We start from the raw sequence: 24,856 nt of genomic DNA, 5'->3' as shown, positions 1-24,856 counted from the left end.
ACTTTGAATTTGGTAAAAGAAAATAAGCTACTGATTTTTCAACTGAGAACCCCAAAAGCCTCTTCCACTTTCTGCGGATGAAGCTCTAGCTTTCCTTCTAGAATATAACTTTTCAAAATTTGATATAATGCAAACGAGTGATTTAAGTTGAAAGCGGATAGAAACTATATATGAGAGCTATATCTAAATCAGATCCGATTTGAATCAAATTTGGCTGAGACATTTCTGATTTTCGTTATGATCGGGTGTATAGTGTAATTCTGTCGTGGTTTAAACGTGAAATCGGACGGAACATGTATATATAGATGTTATATCTAAATCTGGCCCGATCTGAAACAAATTTTTCTAAGTTGTTTTTAGTCTATAAAAAACATGCAAACTAAATTTTACGATCATTCGATGTATTTTGTGGGTTTTGAGTTACTTAGATGTGAAATCGGATAGAACATATATATTGGAGCTATATCTAAATCTGAACCGCTTAGACCCAAAATTCGACACATTTATTTGAGGTTCTTGAGCGCGTTTTTCAACTGATTTCGCAGAAATTTGATACTTTGAGTTCTTATTGGGTCGCAAATTTCTCCACTAAAAATTATAAATATGGGTCCATATTTTCGGATAGCCCCCATATAAGGGTACCCCCAATTTTCGGTATTTTGGCGTTCGTGGGCGCGTTTTATAACTGAATTCACTGAAATTTTGTACATTGGGTTCTTTTGGATACCAAATTACTCCATTAAAAATTATAAATATAGAATTAACGGTACCCCCCAATTTTCGATATTTTGGAGGTTCTGATCGTATTTTTCGACCGAATTGACTGTAATTTAGTACTTCGAGTTCTTTTTTCAAGTTCAATTTTTTCGGTGAGAGCATTTTGGAGATGTTACATAATACCATGCGTCGTCAATATCGATCCACTTTTTGGGGTTTTTTAGGAAAAATATCCATAAAATTTTCTGAAAGTTGGATTTCATGTAAATCGGCAGGTGTATTCAGGAATCTCCTCCATATAATGATAAGTATTATTAGTATAAGTTTACGCTTTGGGGGTTTCAGATTTAAAAAAAAACTATCCCCATTACAAATTGCTGAAATTTTTATTTGGTGTACATGATGGTTTACATAAATCCGTTTGTAGAATTATAGGTTATTTTTGGTATTTTCCCTATATTTCCATTTCAAGTATCTGCCAATATACCTATGGTGAAGTGTATCCAGTGTTCGGCCCGACCGAACTTAACGCTTTTTCACTTGTTGTTATTATAGGGATCATGAGATTTTGAAAATAACGAAAACGACTTAAATACTTTGTGGTGTGTACTAGGGTACACATTTTTGTTGGACAAAATTGCTAGCCTTGGAAATTGTTCGCGTGTATTGCGACTCTCCTGGATGTTTAGTATTAAAAATGCAGTCTACTTATTCGAATGCCCCCATAAAATGTTACCGCTCAATTTTCACTATTTCAGAAGTACTAGCAGAAATGTTTGGCTTTTCGTCTTTCTATGTGTTGAATACTGTCCACAAAGAAAATATTCAATATAGCTCCATGTTTCTACATAACTTCCGGCACATTTGAAAGGTTTCTATAGCCTTGAAATTTTATCTCCTTGGTCTTGAAGTGTGAAAAATGCGTTTCCAGTTAATTTGCTATATAAAAAAAATTCCGCTTAATTTAAGAATTTGAGTTTTTGCTTCTATGTTCAATTTCCAATCCATATAACTGTAATATAAACCTGCCATTAAACAAAAGTTGAATAGGGTTCCAAAAAATATACTGATCGACATAATGATTTTTTGTCACTGATTTTTATGTACTCTGCAATTATAAACAATAATATTTCTGAATGCATTGAATTAAATTCTAATTTTCACAAATTAAATAATAATGTAAAAAACGTCTGCCTTTAAAGAAAAAACCCCAACACAATAACACAACAATTTATTCGACTCCTTCGTAAAATTCTTTGTTCAACATTCCCGCAGTTGAGTCCCTATTTCATTGTCATGACTTGAGCTGAGTTGAGTTGAGTTTATGTTGCATGTTGTGGTTTTAATGAGTATAACCCTCAGTTTGGTTAACTGGGTTTGTTTTTTTCTTTGTGTGCAACATTCTTTTACTAACTCTCAACATGTTACAATATGCAATATTATATGTACATATGTCTAAAAAGTCATGTGAACATGCACACACACACACAACTACATGAAATTGTTTTCAAATTTTAAATGTGAAACTCTGTGTCCAGTGCGAGGGCTGCACCATTGTTTATATGTGTTTGTCTAGGGCCTAAACCACAAAGTAATTTATCTGAAGAAAACTAACATATTTGTGGGTAGCTAGATGTATGTATGTATGTTATTGGCCTTTAGGAAATGCAATAAAATTCTCCCCAGCAAACATTTGCCTGTATATATAAATATGTGTATATTTATATTACTTTGCAACAGAGAAATGTGTTAGTATGGCCCCGATGGCTGCATGACCAACACAATTCATTGTCCTATCAAACATGGTCGAAAATCTCTTCCTTTTCATATTGAAAAATATCCTAGGATATCCTTGAAAAGGAAGTTCAATATGCATGCAGAAATTTATGTGTGTTTGTGTGTTTGCAAATTAATTTCACACACATCATTCATTTCTGGTCTAAGTAGTTTCATTAAAAATGACAGGCCAATGAAATATATAAGTGTAGTCCATTTTGGAATAATAAATGAAGTCAGGAAGATAGGGATAACTAGACATGTTTGGTTTAGTTGTGGTGGTGAGGTTGTTGCATTCAAATGGGAATCGATGTCAAAGAGAAAATGCAAGAAGATCAGTTGCATGAGAAATTATAGGGGCTGAAGTTATTAAATTGTGATGGGTGTATTTAAATGAAAATTTTAAAATATTAGTTGTAAACGTAACGCAAGGAAGGGAGTGTTTCTTTCTAAATCAATGCCTACAGCTGCGGTTCAAAACTAAGTATATTTTAAAACCCACGCTTACGTGTGGTATTTACAATCATTTTTCTAGTCATAATCCTGGCTGAAGTTAAGCTGCAAGCACTGGAGTTGAACATATTTTTAAAAATCCACGTCCTTAGCTGGAGTTAAAAACCTATTTTGACAAAATGAATGTATATGAGGGGAGCTTAAAATATTTCTTATAAAATTCGCTTATCAGTGGAACTAAGAATTAATCTCAATATTCACACTATTAGAGGTCCTTAAAATATGGAAAGAGTTAAAAGAAAAATAAGCAAAGTCCAAATTCGGACGGGGCCGACTATAGCTAATAGATACAATATCCTGTCGATAGAACAGACATATAATCTTTAGAATACTCTTGAAATGGAATCGGGCGAAACTAAATGTGTGGTCCACATAGATATTTGAACCAATGAAAAAACCCTTACACATACCATTCTAAAATCTATGGTAAATTCCATGCCAATCGGATTCTTTTGTGTACCATTTGTATAAAATAGATAAAAATAATGTATATATATATATGGACTTAATTAAGCAACCGTGGCAAATTCTATATGATTTTCAATCCTTGGTAGTTTGGTGCACAATTTAGATAAAATCCTACGAAACTATATATGAAAGATATATCTAAGTATGAAACGAATTCCCCAAAAATTTGCACAATTCAAAATGGACCTAATTTAGGACGCTGTGCAAAATTTTGCCTCAATCGGACAATCCTTACGATTTGGGTGCACCATATAGATAAAATCGGACGAAACTATGTATGGGAGCTATATCTAAATCTGAACCAATTTCACAAAATTGCGTATACATCAAGACGGTATTAAAAATGTTGTATCAATCAGACAATGCTTTGGAGTTTGGTGCACCATTTAGATAAAATGGAACGAAACTATATATGGGAGCTATATCTAAATCTGAAACGATTTCACGGACATCAATGGGAAATTCTTCAAATCTCCAACTTCAATAGGGTTCGTTCGGATTATAAATGCGACCTGTACACTGTTAACAAAATTACGGACTGTCGGACAGACAGACGGATATGCATAAATCGACTCAGAAAGTGATTCTATGCATGGGTCTATCTCAATTCGTTTTAACTGTTACAAACATATGCACAAAGACAATACCCTGTACCACTGTATGGCGAAGGTTATAAAAACACGACATGTTTCGAGATAAATTATATCGAATTGGAAGTTTTAGAAGGTTTTTTTTTTTTGCAACAACACAACCCATAACACAAATTAGAAATCTCCACAAAAACTAAAAATGTAAACATTTCTAAATTTAACATATTTCCAAAACAATCAAAGTTTGCACAAGCAAATATTGTACACGATGTTATTATTGTTGTTCTTGTTATTTTTTGTACTGACTTTAAGATAGAAATAATTTCGTCTTAAGTTAAAGCCTCGAAGCATTACGGATAACTTTGAATAGTCTTTGCAACATTTAAACTAATTTCCGGTTTGAATGGAAACACTTGTATTCAAAAAAGTTTATCTAGCAAACTTTAATATGTAGCTAAATGTAAACATATGTACATAGATATATGTGTACTTTACAGACTATACACTCTTAAGACTATATAAGTATACACGAAAGGGTTAAAATATTGTGGACTTTGTGATTTTTAATTCCAAAAATATTGAAGCATAAAAAGATTATTTAAAAGATTACATTTATATGAAAATAGATTGGAAATATATATTTTTTGCAAAAATGAAAACATACGAGTATTATTTAAAGTATATGTTATTAATCACTAGAATAGCCGTGAATTTTAAGGGATATTTTTTCATTGACTAGAACAAGCAACCATATTTGAAATTTGGATTTATTTTAAGAATATTTCATTCTAAGATTAAAAATTTTGAATTGTTTATGTACTTAAGGAAAAATATACCCTACATAGACTGTATTCTTTTTTTCTCATAGAAGTCTTGGTACAATTTTACCTGCTAAATATTGACCGATTATCATCAGTTCGTAATGTTTTGGCTTATAATTATGACCTCTAGAGCGGCCAAGAAAACATACAAGAGTTAAAGATATTAACCTATTACTACGAGGAACTATTGGGACCTTCTTTGGGCCGATCCGAACACACATACGAAATTTCGTAGTCAATAACTGTGGCCTGTATTTTGTTTACTAATTATAACAGAAAAAGTACGGACATGTATGGATCGACATAGCTCATTGAAATATGATCGGTTTAATTAAAGTTGGGCCTAGGGCCAATATTTCGCGCACACAACATATTTGTGTAGGGTAAAAATATATATGTTAACAATAGTAAAGTGATTGACTGAATCTAGAAATTTGGGTGAAGGTCGCCCGAAGGTGTCAGATAAAGCTAAGTTTAAAAAAAATCTTACTAGAACGGCACGAAAAGAACTAAATATGCTACCAACTGCTAGAACTCTTAAAATTTTAATGAAAGTCACTGAGAGTATGTAGGATAGATGTACCGAAGGGGTTTTTGGAAGTTCGAACAATAAGTATCTGAAAAGTACTAAAATGCACTTCATTTGGTACAATTTCGTAGCATGTAAATGAATAAAACTAAAAACTAGAAATTTAGAATGCGAATTAAGGTAAAGAAGTAGGATCGAAATGTGGAAGTGGTTTAGAAAGTGTGTACTCATGTATAAGAAAAGTACTAAACAGTAATAAATTTTGTACAATTCGAATCTGGAGGAACGAATGGAGCTGGAATCCTGAAATTTGAAACTATCATTACCGTCAGAATGTACAATTCGAATATGTAGTATGTGGAGCAGTTTAACTTTTGAGTGGACCATCAGTTTTTCCAAAATTAAAATTGTATCAGTACGGCATGCCACATATATATGGGGTACACCATTTACATTAAATCGGACGAAAATGTATATGGGAGCTATATCTAAATCTGAACCGATTTCCTCCAATATCAATAGGGTTCATCCATGGGCCAATTAAGTAAGCTGTGCCAAATGTCATTCAAATCGGATCATAAATGCGACCTGAACTTTGTCCACAATTTAACATCAACAGACGGACGATTCAGAAAGTTATTCTATGCATATTCTTAAAAGGAACCATGTGTTATTACGTTTCTTTTGTATACCCTTCACCACACTGTGGAACTGGGTGTTATGTCTTTGTGAATATGTTTGTAACAGGCAAAAGGAATCGAGATAGACCCATGGTTCCTTTTGAGAATATGGATAGAATCACGTTCTGAGTCGATTTACACTTGTCCGTCCGTCCGTCCACTGGTACAGTTCATTTATTTGGCCCAAGGACGAACCCTATTGAAATTGGAGAATATCGATTTTATGTAAATGATGCACCAAAATCCCAATATTTTTCCCATTAGGACAAAATTTCGCACTGCGCACTGGATCAGGTCCACACTTAGTTTTGTTGGAATCGGTTCAGATTTAGATATAGCTCCCATATATACTTACGTCCGATTTTATGTAAATGATGCACCAAAATCCCTATATTTGTCCGATTATGACAAAATTTCGCACTGAATCAGGTCCATACTTATGTATGCGAAGTTTCGTTTAAAATCGGTACAGGTTAAGATATAGCTCCTATATATAGTATCATTCGAGTTTTTATGAGTGATACACCAAACTCCCAATATTTGTCTGATAGCGAATGCTATTAAGAAAAAAAATGCGTGATAAGGTTTATTGAAATCGGTTCAGATTTTGATATAGGTTTTATATATTTCGTGGATACACCAAATTTGGCAGAGGGTATTAAATTGAATATAGAGTGATAACAAAAAACAAACGGTTACTCAATTAGGTCCATGTGTTTATATATAGCTCCCATACATAATTTGACTCGATTTCATACAAATGGTACACCAACGAATCCAAGTCTGTCCGTTTGACATGCAATTTTTCATTGATTTCAGAATGGTATGTGTATGGGGTTTTTCAATTTGTTCAAATATCTATCTAGATAGCATATTTAATTTCGCCCGATTTCACCTCAATGGTCCTCTAAAGATTCTATGACCGTTCTATCTACAGGATATTGGAGATATTTACATGTCCAAAAGCGGTGAAGGGTATGATACCCTTCACCGGCTCGACGGCTCGTCCGACTTTTGAACTTTCCTTACTGGTTTTTGCTTGGTTTAGACTGGTTAAATAAGAATTTTAGGAGTACTGTATGTGTATGTGGTGTAGGTTATCATATATTTGGCCCGTTCCACTTTGATCATTTCCTTACAGGTTTTATGTTAAAACATGCATATTATTTCTTTCATATGGTAGGCTACACTTGTAATAACCCTTTGCAACACAGCCCACACAAATATATTGATTGACAAACTCTAACATATGGAAACATACGTACGATAATACTTAAGACCATGGCAAACTATTAGCTTCTGCAACAAAATAAGTTTTTCAAATAGCAATTTTGCCTTTGTTTATATTTATATTGTCTATCATCGTTAATGGTCAGTGTGGTCTAAGTGTTGTTTGCATTGCCTGCTTGTAACTGCAGCAATAAGAAGTTTTGCTGTTCGTATATATGTAGTATGTACATTTACTCGATATATTGTGTGTGTAAAAATGTTAAAACGGAAATTGAGGCGTTTTAAGTTTTTCTCTATATATAGTTTTTTTTTTTTCATTTCGCTCTCTTAATGTGGCATTTGGGTTTTATTCTAACTTTAATAGTTACCAACAAGACACAGCAAACAACACCCAATAACAGAAGAGTTTATATATATCTTTGTATCCAGACTGTTGGTGTTGTTTGTCTTTACCGAGGAGGACCGTGGTTATTTATGGATACTTATATGTAAGAATGATATGCTATTCTTTATTGTGTCCATTCATTTGCTAAAACTTGGTCTTTTGGCTTTATGGGTACTGTGAGTTTTCGAATATGTGCAAGTGTGTGTCTTCAAGTGTTCGACCAAATGCGTTTGTGTTCGTGTAAACAACTTCCGGTTACAGAATGTAATAAAACAAAATGGAAAAGAAACATATCTCAAACACAAAAGTTACATGAAAACTATAGTAAGCGAACAAAACAAAAAAAAAACAAGTAACTAATATTAAATGTTGTTAAAAAAATTGTTTCCGCATCCGTTATGCACTTAAGTATACACATAAATACAAACACAAACACACACACACTCTGACACCAAGTCATTTATAGAGTCAAACATACAAAGATTTTACTCCCCTTTTGGAGTCCATCATGCGGAGATAGATAGAGTGCGAGAATCATAGCAATGGTTAGCTGCTGCTGCTGCTTGAAATAAAGGAGGCTGTATCTTTAAGAAGATCCTTTCAATTTCCTGTTTCCTGGCATACTCATGTATGCACACATCTTTGAGCAACTTGTTCATATATAGTTGCAGATAGTCATAATGGTAGATATCTGCAGGGTGAGACTGAGAGAGGAGAGCGGCAAATGGTGGTTAGTTATTCTCTTACAAGCAGTAAATTTCTTCATTGTTTATTTTAAAACTTAATGCTGTAACTAGTTTTGCAGATAGTTTTTAATATTCATGTAAGCAGCACATGTTGCAGTATGCTCGTTGCAAATAGATATGCTTGTAATTATAAAGTTGCGACATTAATCCTTTTTTTAGTAGTCGAGAAATATGTTTGATAAGTATTTCTACAAATATTTATTCAAAAACAAGAACAACAAGTATGGAATAAAAGTAGTTGTGTTCAAAGGATACACAAGAAAAAAATATATATTGAAGGAGCATAAATATAAAATTAAAAAAAAAAATAAATGAAAATACGAAAAACTATTTTAGAACGATATGAGCTAAAAATAGGATTATCCTTCTATAGATATAAACAGTAAGGAAAGTAGTAAAGTCGGACGGGGCCGACTATATGATACCCTTCATCACGTTGGGTATATCCAACGATTGAATACTAAAGGACCAGGGACCATTTACATTAAATCAGACGAAAATATATATGGAGCTATATCAAAATCTGAACCGATTTTCACGAAACTTAGCACACATCATTCTGGACCTAATTCAGTACTCTATGCCTAATTTCGTGCAAATCAAATGATATATAGGGACTTTGGTCCACTATTTACCTTAAATCGGACGAAAACATATATGGCAGCTTTATCTAAATCTGAACCGATTTTCTCGAAATTTGGCACACACCATCTGCACCTAATTCAGTACTCTTTGCCAAATATAGTGCAAATCGAATGGTATATAGGGAATTTGGCGCACCATTTACCTTAAATCGGTCGAAACTATATATGGGAGCTATATCTAAATCTGAACCGCTTTTCTCGAAACTTGGCACACATCATTCTGCACCTGATTCAGTACTCTGTGCCAAGTTTCGTGCAAATCGAAAGATACAGAGGGACTTTGGTGCCCCATTTACTCTAAATCGAACGAAAATATATATGGGAGCTATATCTAATTCTGAACCGATTTTTCCCAATTTCAATAGGGTTCGTCCTTGGGCCAAATAAGTGACTTGTGCCAAATTTCATCTAAAGCGGATCATAAATGCGACCTATACTTTGTTTACAATTTAACATCTACAGACGGACGGACGGGCATGCATAAATCGACTCAGAAAGTGATTCTATGCATATTCTCAAAAGGAACCATGTGTCTATCTCGTTTCCTTTTGCCTGTTACAAACATATGCACAAAGACATAATACCCTGTACCACAGTGTGGTGAAGGGTATAAAAAATACCTAAAAATGATCGGAACATTATATACAGGCGGGGGAGCCATGGCAAATTGCTGTCAGAAGAAACCACTTTACCAAACAACGGACACTCATGTTGGAAAATTGGGATTGGACCTTGAAGATTTCGAAAATGTAGCCTGATTTTTGTATAGAATCTATGTAAAAATATAAACATGGTTCATTGTCGCATTTGTTTGAAATCCTCAGAATATCGAAAATTTTATCTGATATTTATAATTATTGCTAGGACTTTCAAATGTGTGTCCTCATAAATCCATACCTAAACCTAAATGCAATGGTAATTTTTTTTATTAAGTACTAAACACAAATAATTTCCAACTCATTCGTAATCATTTCCCATCAATTTACATTACAAATTCAAAGTTTGTCATAAAGACAAAGAAAATTCAAAACAAACACATTAATATTTGTTTGTTTCTTTCAATGGAAAATACGAAATTTTTAAGAACAACAACAAAAAATAACATGTATGTTTTTAATTATGCAAATCAAATAAAACAAAAGATAAATAACGTCAAAGACAGTTTGTTTACATACATAAATGAATTTGTAAAGAAAGTTTTTTTTCGGAGGATAATAAGAAGAAGACTTGCCATCATACCAATGAAAAGTAATTATAAACGGTTTATATATAAAAATTGGAGTTGGACATTTTTTTCAGCAAATTAAATGCAAAAGGTATTGACAATGTTGTGTCATATGAAAAAAATACACAATTGAATAAATAAATAGATAAAACAAGTGAAAATGTCGTAAAGTTCAGCCGGGTAGAACTTTTTGTACTCTCCAACGCCTGTTGAGCATTCAAAATTTCTAAAATCGGTCGTGCATTATGTGGTTTTAAGTTTTTAATGTTCTGAAATAATAATGTTTCAAATGTAATCGCAATGTTAAAATTACATTTGCTTGCTTGCTATTTAAATTTAAATCAATTCCTGAAAGAAGTTTTTTATTCACCAGGCATACTAGATGCCGTATTATATCCACTTCGATGAGAAAATTCCCTTGAAAACATCATAAAACTGAAAAATGGGGCGTGACCTTTTTGTGTGGACCTTTATGTGTGCCAAATCATGGACCTGTGTTGATAATTTTCTCTATATTTGTATGTCAGCCTTCAATATACTTTTATACCAAATCGTAGCTGTAATTGTTTTATAAAGAGTTCTTGAAAGCTGAAATACATAGAAAATATGACCTTTAAGCTAACGAAAATTGTTCGGTACCTTTTTATGGATGCCATAAAAAAACGTAAACCGATTTTGATCATTTTTTCGTAGGATTTGTCGAACGGGACCGACTATATGAAACCCTTCACCATTTTGGGTATATTCAAAATATGCATCCTAACAGACGTCACATTTTTGAAGGACCATTAACATAAAATTGAATGAACTAAAATAGAACAATCCATAAACATGTCATCCTGCAGCCTACACTAAATTTTTCATTTGGACAGATATTGAGACGTTTGTTTACAATGGGCCAATGCAAATCGATTTAGAGCAAATTTCAATCGCGCATCTGTTGATTATTTGGAGCCCCATCAATATGAATTCGGTCTAATATATACATGGGCTTTGTCTGCATTTCTGCAAAACTTAATTACGTCATTTTATGCTCAATTGTGTATGTTGTGCAAAATTGCGTGTCAATCTGACAAACATGAGGTGTTTACATGCACCATTTACATAAAATCAGACAAAAACTTATGTGGAAGCTATAACCAAATCTGAACCGATTTCAACGAAACTTGCCACAAGTAGGGCTATGCTAACTTCAGAAGATTTTGCACAATTTTGTGTTAATCGGTCATACTTTGGGTCATTGGTGCATCATTTACTTAAAATGGGACTAAAATGTATGTATGAACCGATTTCAAGAAAACTTGACACGCGTTATGGTATTGTTACTTCAGCACATTGTGCAAAATTTTTTTGCCAATCGGCCAATCGGGGTTTTGGTGCACATTTTACTTATAATCGGAAACTATATATGTAAATCTGAACCGATTTCAAAATAACTTGACTCTCGTCAGGCTATACTAACCTCATTGCGTTATGCAGCATTTTGTGTCGATCGGCCTAACTTTGGGACGTTGGTGCATCATTTACTTAAAGTCAAATATATATATATATATATATGGGAGCTATATCTAAGAATGAACCGATTTCAAGAAAACTCGACTCACGTTATGTTGTAGTAATTTCAGCACGTTGTGCAAAACTCCTTGCCAATGGCCTTAACTTAACTCTTAAACGATTTTCCCCAATTTCAAAAGGATTCGTCCTTGGGTCAAATACATGAACTGTGCCAAATTTTACCCAATTCGGATCATAAATGCGACCTGTACTCTTTACAAAGTTTGGATGAAATTGAGTATTCCATCTCCTAACAATACACAGGCATGATTAAAATATTAGATTTTTCAAAGTTTAACTTAAATTACATTTTCAGCACAATTTTGACCATTTTGTAGGGAAGGTACCGAAAGAAGTCTACCGATTATCTCAATTTCCCAACATAATATGGGGTTGAAAATAATTTTACGATGTGCACAATTCAGATAAAATCGCACATTCCATTAGTAAAATATTGAAAATTTTTGTTACTTCGTGGGGGAGGTACAACAAGGAGTTGGCCAATAGCATCAATGCTCTGTAAATATAAAAGGTTGTGGAATGTTTGGTTCAAATCGGATAGTGCGTTCGTATGATATTGATAAAATCGGAGAAATGATCGAAGTTGACCGGCATGTTAGCAGTCGTAACATCGCCCAGGAGCTAAAAATCGACCATGAAACTGTTTTAAAACGTTTACACACAGCTGGATTCAAAAAGAAGTTCGATGCTTAGGTGCCATATCAATTAACAGAAAAAAATAGGATGGATTGAATATCCATCCGCGAAGCCTTGACCAAACGGAATGAGATAGACCTATTTCTTCAACGGATGGTGACTGAAGATGAGAAATGGATCACATACGATAACCCTGTGCGAAAACGATCGTGGTCAAACAAAATGTCTTTCACGTTATGAGTTAGCCAAATGCCAAATTCTGATCTATACTGTGAACAACAGGCCACACACATCTACAGTGACTTGCCATAAGCTTCGGGAGCTTGGTTGGGAAGTTTTAATGCTTTCCGAAGAAAGTATAAAAATAAGTCCGATTATTTATATAAAAATAATTGATGGCTCCGCCCCAACATAATATTAAGTAAGAACCATTTCTACCCAGTTCGATTTCAAAATACAGCCAATAACGTACCCAAAAAACAGTACGGGGGCTACCCAGAAATTTGGGCCACCATTAAAAATTTTTGGTAGGTATATTTTCTACTCAATGAGAATTTTAAATATAAATTTCGAACAACTTTTTTTTTGCAAATCGTGTTTAAAGCTTCAAAACACCGAATAAGGGGGTGTGCGCTGAAACATGGGTCAATATTCATAACTTTTAGTAAGAAGATTTTCTGCTCAATGGTAATCCCAAATATTAAATCAGAACCAGTTCATTTGAAACACATGTCCAAAAACTTTAAAATGGTTTTTAATCACCTTGTTGTGGAGTGTATAAAAATAATGTATATTCCATACTATGGTGGAGGTTATACAAATCTTTTCTAAATGAATTGATATGAGTTATTGGGAACCCATTAATATATTATTATTGTAAGAAGCCCAACAATTTCTTCCCCATTGAGATTCTTCGGGGAAATATATAACCTAAGGTTAAAATAAAAAAAAAACGTTCTGGATAAGCATTCATGATAAGCATATATGATAACTCTCCCTCCCATATAATAAAACATACAAATCCTTGCCAAATATTGCCTAAATCGTCCTTCACATCTTCTTTGGAAAAACTTTGCTAACTCGGAAAATAAGAAAATTGAATTTAAAGAGAAATATCAGAAATGTAAATGTAAACAATTTAAATATTCATCTTTACAATTTTTCCACAACAACGAAAGAAAAAGGGACATCCTTGACAGGACAGCTGATGGATGTGACGACAATATCTAATAATTTTTAATGTTTAGATAATATTTTATTATAATAGACATTTTGCACATTTATGTGTCTGTCCAGACAGCCTTCGAAATATGAAAATAAGAGAAAAGTTATGTTCATGAACATAACGAAAATGGTGATGAAGTATGGGATGTTATGCGTTGATGTCGCCCATACATACATATATATTTTTGACAATATTTACACAACAAAAATGTGTATGTGTGCCATTGCCAAAAGTGAATATTTAAATAGAGAATACATTTCATTTTTCCGTTTAAATTATGAAAATAAAACAAGGGATGTTTTTTGATTTCTTTGCTAAAAATTGAAAAATTTGCTATCGAAAAAAGTGGGTGTATTTAAGGTTAGCCTTGTGAAATAGAAATTCGTACATGACAGTGTGTTTTATGAATTTCATTACATTTGATTGAAATGAACATGTCAACAAATTTATTTCATTCCTAGTGAAGAAGGAGAAGGGGGCGTTCGTGTGACATTATGGTGTAAAAATAAAATTTTCTATGGAATTGTTCTTTTCTAGAATAGCAAAAGTTTTGAGAACGAGTTTTTAAAGATTTCATGGTATTTTTTGACGACCTTTTGCAAATGTTTTGTTTTAATGTTTGTGTTGATGTGACAATAAAATCAAGCAGCAAGCGAAATGTACAAGTTTTTGGCATCCAGTAAATAAATGTCTTTATTTTATTGAGTAATATAAAATAGAAAATTTTTCCATAGTTTTATGCACGATTTCATTTACATTACATAACTTTATAGTTGTAGCACAAATTTTTTTGTGTGTCTCCATTAAATAAACATACAATCCAAATCTGTAGAATAGTCTAAGTAAATGTTCGGGTTTTGATCTAATTTAATACCGAATTAAACAACATGAAATAAAAAAAAACAGCAAGGAAAGTTCAAAAGTCGAACGGGCCGACTATATGATGCTCATATGTATAGTAACATGTCGATAGAAAGGAATGGAATCGGAAAAAAACAAAATATGTGATATTTGAACCAATTTAAATCAACCCAAACACATACCATTCAGAAATCTAAGAATAATATCATGTCAATCGAACAGACTTAGGTTCATAGGTGTACAATTTGTATGAAATCGAGCAATATTTTGTATGACAGCTCTATGAAACGTGTCACACCCCACTTGGCATGCTGCAGCAGAGTGCTCTTTCCAGAATTTTATTTCGATCGGTGCTCATTTTGCATGAACTCAGACGAATAAAATAAAACTTATATATAAATTTGAACATATTTAAAAAAAACTCCATTAAACATTATTCTGAACCAATTTTAATAAAACCTAGACTCAATTTAATATGCTCTGCATATATGCAATTCGTCGGTGCACCATTTATAAGAAATCAGAAGAAAATAGATATGGATGGTATATCTAAATCTGATCGAATTTCAACAAGCTTTAGCGTCCGTTATTATAGACTCAATTGAACTCGCTGTGCAAATTTTGTATAACTCGAACAACCATAGGCTCTTTGGAACACCATTTACATCAAATCGGATGAAAATATCTATGGGAGCTTTATCTAAAACAGAACCGATTTCAACAAAACTTAACACTACATTCTACACTCAATTTAATACGCTATGCAAAATTGTATCTTAATGGGATAAATAATGGGAGTTAAGTGTACCATTTACCTAAAATCGGACAGTATGTAGGAGCTATATCTAAATCCGAACCGATTTCGACGAAACTTCGAACACATCATTGTAGATCCAATTTTATTCGATACGCACAATTTCGTGTAAATCGAGAGAACTTAATAGGTATTGGTGCATTATTTATTTAAAATCGGACGAAGATATTAGGTTGGGGAAAAAGAAATCCATTATTTTTATATAAAATATAGGACTTTATTTAACATGCTTCCGATTTGGGCCAAATATGAACCGTGTTGTTGCATGATTTGTTGCCATTTTAAAGGTAACATAATAATGCCTCCCTCATAGAAGTCCTGCTCTCTATTTGCAAAAAAAAACTTTACTAGTCGATTTTCACAATCCTCCCTAGATACTCATTTTTTATCATTAAAGAAATTTTGAAATGCATGGTGGATGCATTAAAACCTCCCAACCAAGCTGCCGAGGTTTCTGGCGATTCACTTCTCCTGTTGGCCAATTCTAAACGTTTCTGATCAATTGCTATCTTCAAACGGTCCAGTTGTTGACAATAGAGATCAGAATTGAGCGTTTGGCCATATGGAAGTAACTCATAATCAATAATCCTCTTCCTTCCTGACCGTTAGTCCTGGTTTGGCCACCGTTTGAGGAGCTTCACCGCTCTTTGACCACGATCGTTTTCGCACAGGGTTATCGTAAGTGATCCATTTCTCATCTTCAGTCACCATCCGTTTAAGAAATGGGTCTACCTCATTCCGTTTGTCCAAGGCTTTGCCTATGGTATTTTGATCCATCCTATTTTTTTCTGTTAATTGGCGTGGCATACAAACATCGAGCTTCTTTTTCAATCCAGCTTTGTGTAAATGGTTTAAAACACTTTTATGGTAGACGTTTACCTGGGCGATGTTACGACTGCTAACATGCAGGATAAAATCGGAGAAATTATAGAAAAAATAATGGATGAATCGATGTAAGCATGTCCGTCTGTCTGTTCATCTGTCGAAATCACGATAGAGATCGCAATATTTAATATAGAGCTCTGAAATTTGGCACAGATATTGTTCTGGTTCTTCTAGAATGTATGGTATTGCAAAAAACATACATAAATCGGTCTACGTTTGTAGCCCCCATTTGTAATTTGATATTTATGGTTCTCATTGAATAACATATATCGGTACCAGCATTTCCATATAGCAGATTTCCATACTAAAATTTTTTGAAATTGATTCACGTTTAAGGGTAACCCTCATAATACTGTACCCCCTAATATGGGGACTTTTGACATGATTTTCAATAAATTTGGCTGTAATGTGGTATTTTGGGTTCACGGTACCACCACATCTCCGCACTAAATTATTAATATTGTCCCAAGCCGGTTTTTTGAGATTTTTTGACATATTTTAAAGCGAAGTGTCTATATTTTGGAATTTTGTATTCTCATTGGCTGTCCCCATATAACATTAGCCCCACTATCTTATATTATGGGAATTTTAATCATCTTTTCCTCACGCATTTCCTAGGAGCCCCCGTTAAATTAAATGTATTGATTGTTATCCTAATGGTAGAGGGTATGAAAGGTTCGGCCTAGTTGTCTTCAATTAAATTCCAATAGGGTTCGGCTTTGATCCAAAAAATGGGGGTTGTGCGAAATGCGACCTGGACTTTGTTTACAATTTAACATGCACAGACAGACGGGCGGATATGCATAAATCCACTTAGAAAGTGATTCTATTCATATTCTCAAAAGGAATTTTGCCTGTTACAAACATATGCACAAAGACATAATACCCTGCTCGACAGTGTGGTGAAGGGTATAAAAACGGAAAGGAGTGTAATTAATAATATAACGTTAATAAAAGACTGACTGATACGTGTCTATTGCCTTTTAATGATCAAAAATGCAGTACTGTATTCGTGGACGTAGTATTCAAATACAATCAGGATTCCATTCTGATTCCTCAATAAAATCTAAATCAGTATATATTGCCAGTTCTGACATCAAGTTAATTTTTGTTTCTTTTGATTTAAATTAAGATTAAAATTGGTTCTGAAGATTGTTTAAAAAATAAAACTTTACATTAAATTTCCTTCACAATGTTTATTTGCCGTAAACCGTAAAGAAATCTCGGTTCGAAATCGAACACACATTGGCCATATTTACGATATTTATGCGTTGCATGTTTTCTGGTTTTAGTTTTTCTTTTTCTTGATTTTATTTTCCATTTTTTGTTGTTCTCCATTTATTGTTTGAGATGTTTCTGTTACAGTTGTGTAAACAAAATAAAAAGTTATTATATACGTGAATGTCATAAAATGAAGTAATGCAGACAAACATATTTACTTAAGAAACATACGTATATACCAGTCAACCAACCGCCCAACCCAATGTATGTATTTTCCTTGATATTTTCACTTTACATGTTGAGTGGGGTTGGAGGGTCGGGACGAATGTAAAACTTGATATCCGTGATCGTTATGCTAATACTACAGCGTTAAGTCGCAACAACGCCAAGTCCGTGTCGTGTATTTTCTTGTGGGGTTTTATTTTTGTAGGTTAAGCATTAATTTAAAACAAATAAAATCTTGTTTTATGACGACATGGGGAGAAACTCAATTTCCACGGTAGGAAACGCCACCAAATAAACTATAGAAAATATACATACATTTGTATGCGAATATGCATGTGTATGCGTTTGCTCCTCTTATTATAATAAGGGAAATGCCCTTTATTGGGGTGTACATACAATTCCCTGCATTGGTTATAATGTGTTTGTTTTTTTTTTTTGTTGTTGCAATAATTTATTGTATGTAAAGTTTTCTTGAATGTGAAGTTATGAACAAAATAGGGAGCCCTAACTCGTAGCCTTAGCGAATATGAAAGTACTTGACTGCAAATAATAAAATTTTTCACGTTTCTGCCTTTACTTTGACGTAAGATGAAATGTATTTGGGCTATGCGAAGAAAGCGAAAATATTTTTTTTCTTATAAGGGGAACTCGTATCTGCAGATATATGTGTAAACTGTGGACCTCAACAAATATTAATAATAAATAAATAAAACTACAGAAAAACAAGTAAAACCCAGTAAGGAAAGTAGTAAAGTCGGACTGAGCCGACTATACGATACCCTTCACCACTTTAGGCATATTCTACATATTTATCCTAAAAGACGTTCCCTTTTCGAAGGAACATTGTGATCTTTATCTATCTCTAAACCGACTAACATAATCCCTACACATGTCATTCTGCAACCTATGCTAAATTTTGTAAATCGATTTAAAGAAAACTTGACACACTCTATTCGCTGCACAGTTTAAAATTTAATCTCAATCAAACACCCATTGATTATTTGGTGTACAATAAACATGAATAAGTCGAAATTATATATGGAAACTTGACAGAGATTAATTTATATTAACTTCAGTACGATGTGTCAATCGGCTTAACTATGAATCTTTATATAGGAGGTGTATGTAAATCTGAACCGGTTTTCACGAAACTTTGCACATATACTTCTACACTTAAGTCAGTACGCTATACCAAAACCGAAAGATTAAGGGGGTTTGGTGCAGTATTTACACAAAATGGGAAAATATGGGAGCTATATCTAAATCTGAACCGATTTTCACTAAACTTTGCACAACTTTGCAGACTTAATTTAGTACCATATGCTAAAATTCATGTAAATCAAAAGATTTGCAGGGACGTTGGCGCACCATTTATCTACAATTGGATGAAACAATATATAGGAGCTATATCTAAAGCTGAACCGATTTTCTCCAATTTCAAAAGGGTTCGTTCTCGGGCTAAACAAATGGGCTGTTCCAAATTTCATCCAATTCGGATCATAAATGCGACGTGTACTTTGCTCACAAAAGTACATGGACAGCCGGACGAACAGACGGTCATGCATAAATAGACTCAGAAAGTGATTCTATATTTTCAAAATTCTTATTACCGCTCAGGACCTCAGAACTTTGAAAATTGTATGCTATGAGAAAATCAAATAGTCAATTACGAACCCTAACATAAGTAAGAAAATTTCCAAATGTCGAAATGGGACTGGGCCTTCATAAGGATGTTTTATAGAACCAAAAACATATATGGGCAATTTGCTTAAAAGATGATTGCAGAGCTTTCCGGGCAATACCGTGATATGAGGGTTATAACAAAACGTATACCGACATATCCCATTTGTAATACAAAGCCTGCTAGTAGTAGTAGCTATGTATGTTCAAATCTTCGAAGTACTATCAATGGCATTGTGAACTCTATCATGAGACAGACGGACATAGACCCTTCGACGAATAGTATTTCGAGATATTGCAAACGATATATTTCACCATGCTCCTCGCTTAGAGTACATGTAAAAATTCTTATAATCATGAGTAAACACCTATTTTTTCTGAAAAACGTAAACATTTCATAAAATCACAAATATTTTCCCACTTGAGCTCTTTTCCCCCTCTCTCTCACAGTACTTCACTACCACCAACACAACCACCATTTATTGTTCGGCTGTGTGGTTTTTTGGTATCATCCTTCGCCTTTCACTTTAATTGGTGGTAGCTTTTTTTACAACTTTTCATTTGACTGCTTCTGTTGCTAACAACCACCGACTTACCACTCATTGGATGTAAAATTCGCATATGTATTTTCCAAATTTTTCCGATATAAATGCTGAATAACAACACACAAGTCCAACCGAATGTTTAACATTGGATATAATTGTTCCAATGAACATGTAAGTAAATAAAATTAAAATAAAAAAATGTGACCGGAAAAGTGTTTATGTGTCAAAGAAACCAGCCGTCACCACAAACACACACACACTCCGAAGTTGTTTTTCAATCTCTCTGACATGTAACCACTATTTAAATATGAATAAATTGCATTTATAAATAGTCGAAATCTCCATTGGTAATACTTTCGGAACACTGTTCATTTAATATAGGAATTATTTTTTCTGTGTAAAAATTTAAAGAGAATGTTCAAAATGGAATATCTAATACTTCCCAATGGCCAAGCTTAATTACATACATCGTTTCTAAAAATTCAACCTTTTCAGTAAACAAAACAATTATAGAGAACACTTGGTTTAGTTTCTAAAATTAAAAAAAGATCAAAATGTGTTATCTTTCATTATAATTCCTTCATTACAAAGGAAACAAACAGCGCTCCAATCCAATGACCCAAATACACAACAAATGGATCATTGAAAATGAAAAACTAAAAGAAGAACTATTTTCACTTAAAGAAAACTTTAATTAAAATTGTTATACTTATTCTAAAAAACATCTTTGCAGTAAGAAAAAGATGGAAAGAAACAATGACCAGATCTAAAAAATCTAACAAATTTCTCGAACACATACACGTACACACTCATATTTACATTTAAAAAACTACATACCAGCATTAAAACAATGTCTTCATCCCAAAAAAAAACCATTCGCTTTTCCAATGTTTAAATGCCGAGATAAGGCGTGCAGAATAATCACACTACTGGGCATATTGTATTCGAATTGAAATCCTTCTCATGCGTGCATACATACATATGTATGGATAGATGTAATATGTTCATCAGAAAAATAAAGGGGTTTTAAAAAAAAGAAGTGTTTCTCCCTACATGTAAACCTTAAGCCTGCATTTGGCCTCTTAAGCTATATATGGTGGCATAACGACTAGCTTCTAGGCAAAAATGAATTTTGTATGTAGACTCAAAGAGCCCATTGGCTTTATGAGTGATGAAAATGTTGATTTGAAAAAAAAATTCTATTGAGGTGCACGTAATAATGAAGTTTATTAACACATTCTTTAAATTGGTAATGTGGCATATTTGGTAAAATTTGGGTAAATAAAAAAGTACTGGACTTGGAAAAAAATTCAAAAATGTACATATTCTAGAATATATAATAATTGTGGATTATAATATATAGGTCCTTTAGAATTAGATAAAATTCATTGTGTTAATATTATTCTATGTCGGATGTAATCTTATAGAGAAGTACGATTATATATATATATATATATATTTTGACTTACCTGTATTGGCAACTTCACACGGCAAAACGATGGTATCACCAGCAACAAATTTAAATGTCTCAGAGCGGGATATGAACATGGGCTCATGTTTGGGCAACATACTTGTTGCACTGACAACTGTAAATAAAATAAAATATACATATTTTTATAGAAAAAAATTATTACATTTTAAATAAATGACACATAAAATAGTTTTGTAAATGCTTTACAAAATAAAGCGTTTTGCGTTCTTGCCCCAAATCGACTGCGTATGCACGCACCCATTTTGAATTCTCATTGTATATCACATTTTCGTACTAAAATTTTTGAATATTGGCCATCGTTTAAGGGTAAACCCCATATAGGGTACACCCAGATTTGGAAATTTTTGACACGTTTTTCAAAAATAAAGGTATCACCACATCTCCGCACTAAAATTACTAATATTGACCCAAGTCGCGTTATTGGGAATTTGGACACGTTTTTCAACCTGATTGGCTCTAATTTGGTATTTATACCCTCCACCACAATGTGGTACAGGGTATTATGTCTTTGTGCATATGTTTGTAACAGACAAAAGGAAACGAGATAGACACATGGTTCCTTTTGAGAATATGCATAGAATCACTTTCTAAGTCGATTTATGCATGTCCGTCCGTCCGTCTGTCTGTCCATGTTAAATTGTAAACAACGTACTCGAATAGGAGGAAATTTGGCGCAGCTCATTTATTTCGTTCAAGGACGAACCCTATTAAAATTGGGAAAAAATCGTTTCAGATTTAGATATAGCTCACATATATATTTTCGTCCGATTTTATGTAAATGGTGCACCAAAGTACCCATATATCACTGGATGTCCACGTAATTCGACATAGCGTACTAAACTAAGCGCAGAACGATGTGTGCTAAGTTTCGTGAAAATCGGTTCAGATTTAGATATAGCTCCCAAATATAGTTCCGTCCGATTTAAGGTAAATTGTGCACCAAAGTCCCTACATATTCTTCGATTTGCAGGAAATTTGGCATAGTGTACTGAATTGAGTCTATAATAATGAGTGGTAAGTTTCGGGAAAATCGGTTCAGATTTAGATATACCTCCCATATATATTTTCGTCCGATTTTAAATAAATGGTGCACTAAAATCCTTATATATCCTTCGATTTGCACGAAATTTGACATAGATTACTGAATTAAGTCTAGAAAGACGTGTGTTAAATTTCGTGAACATCGGTTCAGATTTAGATATAGCTCGCATATATATATATATTCGTCCGATTTTATGTAAATGGTGCACCAAAGTTCCCATATATCATTCGATTTCCACGTAATTCGACATAGCGTACTAAATTAAGCGCAGAACGTTGTGTGCTAAGTTTCGTGAAAATCGGTTCAGATTTAGATATACCTCCCATATTTAAGGTAAATAGTGCACCAAAGTACCTACATATTCTTTGATTTCCAAGAAATTTGGCATAGCGTACTGAATTGCGTCAAGAAAGACGTGTGTTAAATTTCAAGGCAATCGGTTCAGATTTAGATATAGCTTCCATATATATATTTTTCTCCGATTTTAAGTAAATAGAGCACCAAAGTGCCTATGGCCTACTGAATTGAGTCTGGAATGATGTGTGTTAAGTTTTGGTTCAGATTTCGATATAGCTACCACTTATACATCTATTTTCGTGCAATTTTACATAAATGATGCACCAAACTCCTGTTTGTCCGATTTACACAAAATTTTGCACAACGTATCAAATTGGGACTTGTATGATGTTATTGCGATTCGTTGAAATTGGTGCAAATACAACCATAGCTTCCATATATTTTTCGAACGGGTATCTGATCGAAATTAAGTTTTTGACAGTGCGGCGTACCAAATAGCGTGTATGAATTTTGCTATAAATCGTTTTCCATAAATTTGTCCCATGATATACAGACGACTTTAAATCTGCTCGAATGAAATTAAATTTATCATAGGTTGCATATGTATCCTTACAATTGTAAGGATACATATGTAGAATATACCCAAGTGGTGAAGGGTATAATATAGTCGGTCACGTCCGACTTTACTGCTTAAAGCTTACTACCAAAAAATATTAATATTGATCTGAGTTTTATTATAGCCCCATGTAATATTGATCTCCGTTTTCTTATAGACCCATATAATGGTAGCCCCATTATGCGGAATTTTGGGAATTACACGTATTTTTCGGCATGTTCAAAGTCCTATCATCACATAAGTTTCTTGCTAGGAGCCCAAATTAATTTTAGATATTTTGGTTGTAATCCTCATATCCTAATATAAAAAGTTCCTCCGGGATGATCTTGACATCGTTTTTATTTGTTTTCGTTTCATTCTCTCATAGAAGTGGCTATAATTTGACCTATCGGATTCATTGTGAATAAAAATAAGATAAAAGTCCGAATATGTTTTCCTGAAATTTGGAACACTATTTTTCGCATGAACAATTTACTGTAACATAACATCATAACATAGTGTCCATATAAATACACTCATCAGCTTAAGAATTTTTTCATGTACCCCACATGGTGGAGGGAACTTAAAGTTCGGCACGGCCGAGCATAAGGGTTAACTAGTAAAATTTAATGTTGATATTAATGATACTAAAAATAGAATATCATTTCTAAAAAGATACACCTCAATGAATATCTTCAGATATATACTATTGATATCATCATATCACAACTACATACGCAAATTTGCGTATACATATATAATAGTGTGTGCAACACATAGAATAAATATGTTTATACAAATATTGGTTATCTTGTGTATTGTTTGCAAACTGACTTTCGTATAGCTTTTGATATGCAATTATATCAACAACGACAACAATAACAAATAGATTTTTATAATAGATATGAGAAAGAAATATATGTGGTATTGCCTAAAGGTAAAATAATTTAAATTTCTTATTATATGTATTGTCATTATTTATTTCAAATTTTAAAATTTAATACTTAAACTACTGAAATCGATATTGGGTAAAAATACAAATGAAATGCTTTCGGCAGTCTGCTGCTGAAATCGATAATGTGACGAATTTATTTGGATGATTTTGATATTCTACAAATTCATACATTGCTACTGTAAGGCAAAGTTTACTTTTTTCTAAATAAGAAAGAATCAAATATCATAGAAGTAAAAATTATTTTCTACTTTTTATTGCAGTTTCCTTTGCAAATGTTAAAGGGTTAAGGCATTGCATTCAAGAATCACATCCTTCTAAACTACCGCCCAATAATTTAGCTTTTGTGTATATACACATACATATAACTCTAGATGTAACATCTTAATGTCATAATAAAATGTTGATTAATATGTATAGAAATGAAATTGTATTGACATAAAACCACAATACAATTACCAATACACACGAACACACACTCACTCAA

The 24,856-nt window shown here is 33.1% G+C and overlaps 1 protein-coding gene across 1 annotated transcript in view; it reads right to left on the bottom strand.

Annotated features, from left to right (window-relative positions):
• LOC133321785 (lachesin) overlaps positions 1-21,572 on the bottom strand; it is a 132,086-nt gene extending 110,514 nt beyond the window's left edge. Inside the window, exon 1 of the mRNA XM_061530858.1 lies at positions 21,461-21,572. Within this exon, the coding sequence (XP_061386842.1) occupies positions 21,461-21,560 (100 nt within the window). The 5' untranslated portion in view covers positions 21,561-21,572. The remainder of the gene's footprint in view (positions 1-21,460) is intronic.
• Positions 21,573-24,856: the final 3,284 nt, after the last annotated feature.

The sequence above is a fragment of the Musca vetustissima genome, unplaced genomic scaffold (assembly GCF_032173495.1).
Source record: "Musca vetustissima isolate MV318-11 ecotype Yass unplaced genomic scaffold, APGP_CSIRO_Mvet_v1 utg11745, whole genome shotgun sequence".
Classification (NCBI taxonomy): Eukaryota; Metazoa; Arthropoda; class Insecta; order Diptera; family Muscidae; genus Musca; species Musca vetustissima.
Note: the sequence above shows the minus strand (reverse complement) of the source record. Positions and strands in the feature narration are given on the sequence as shown.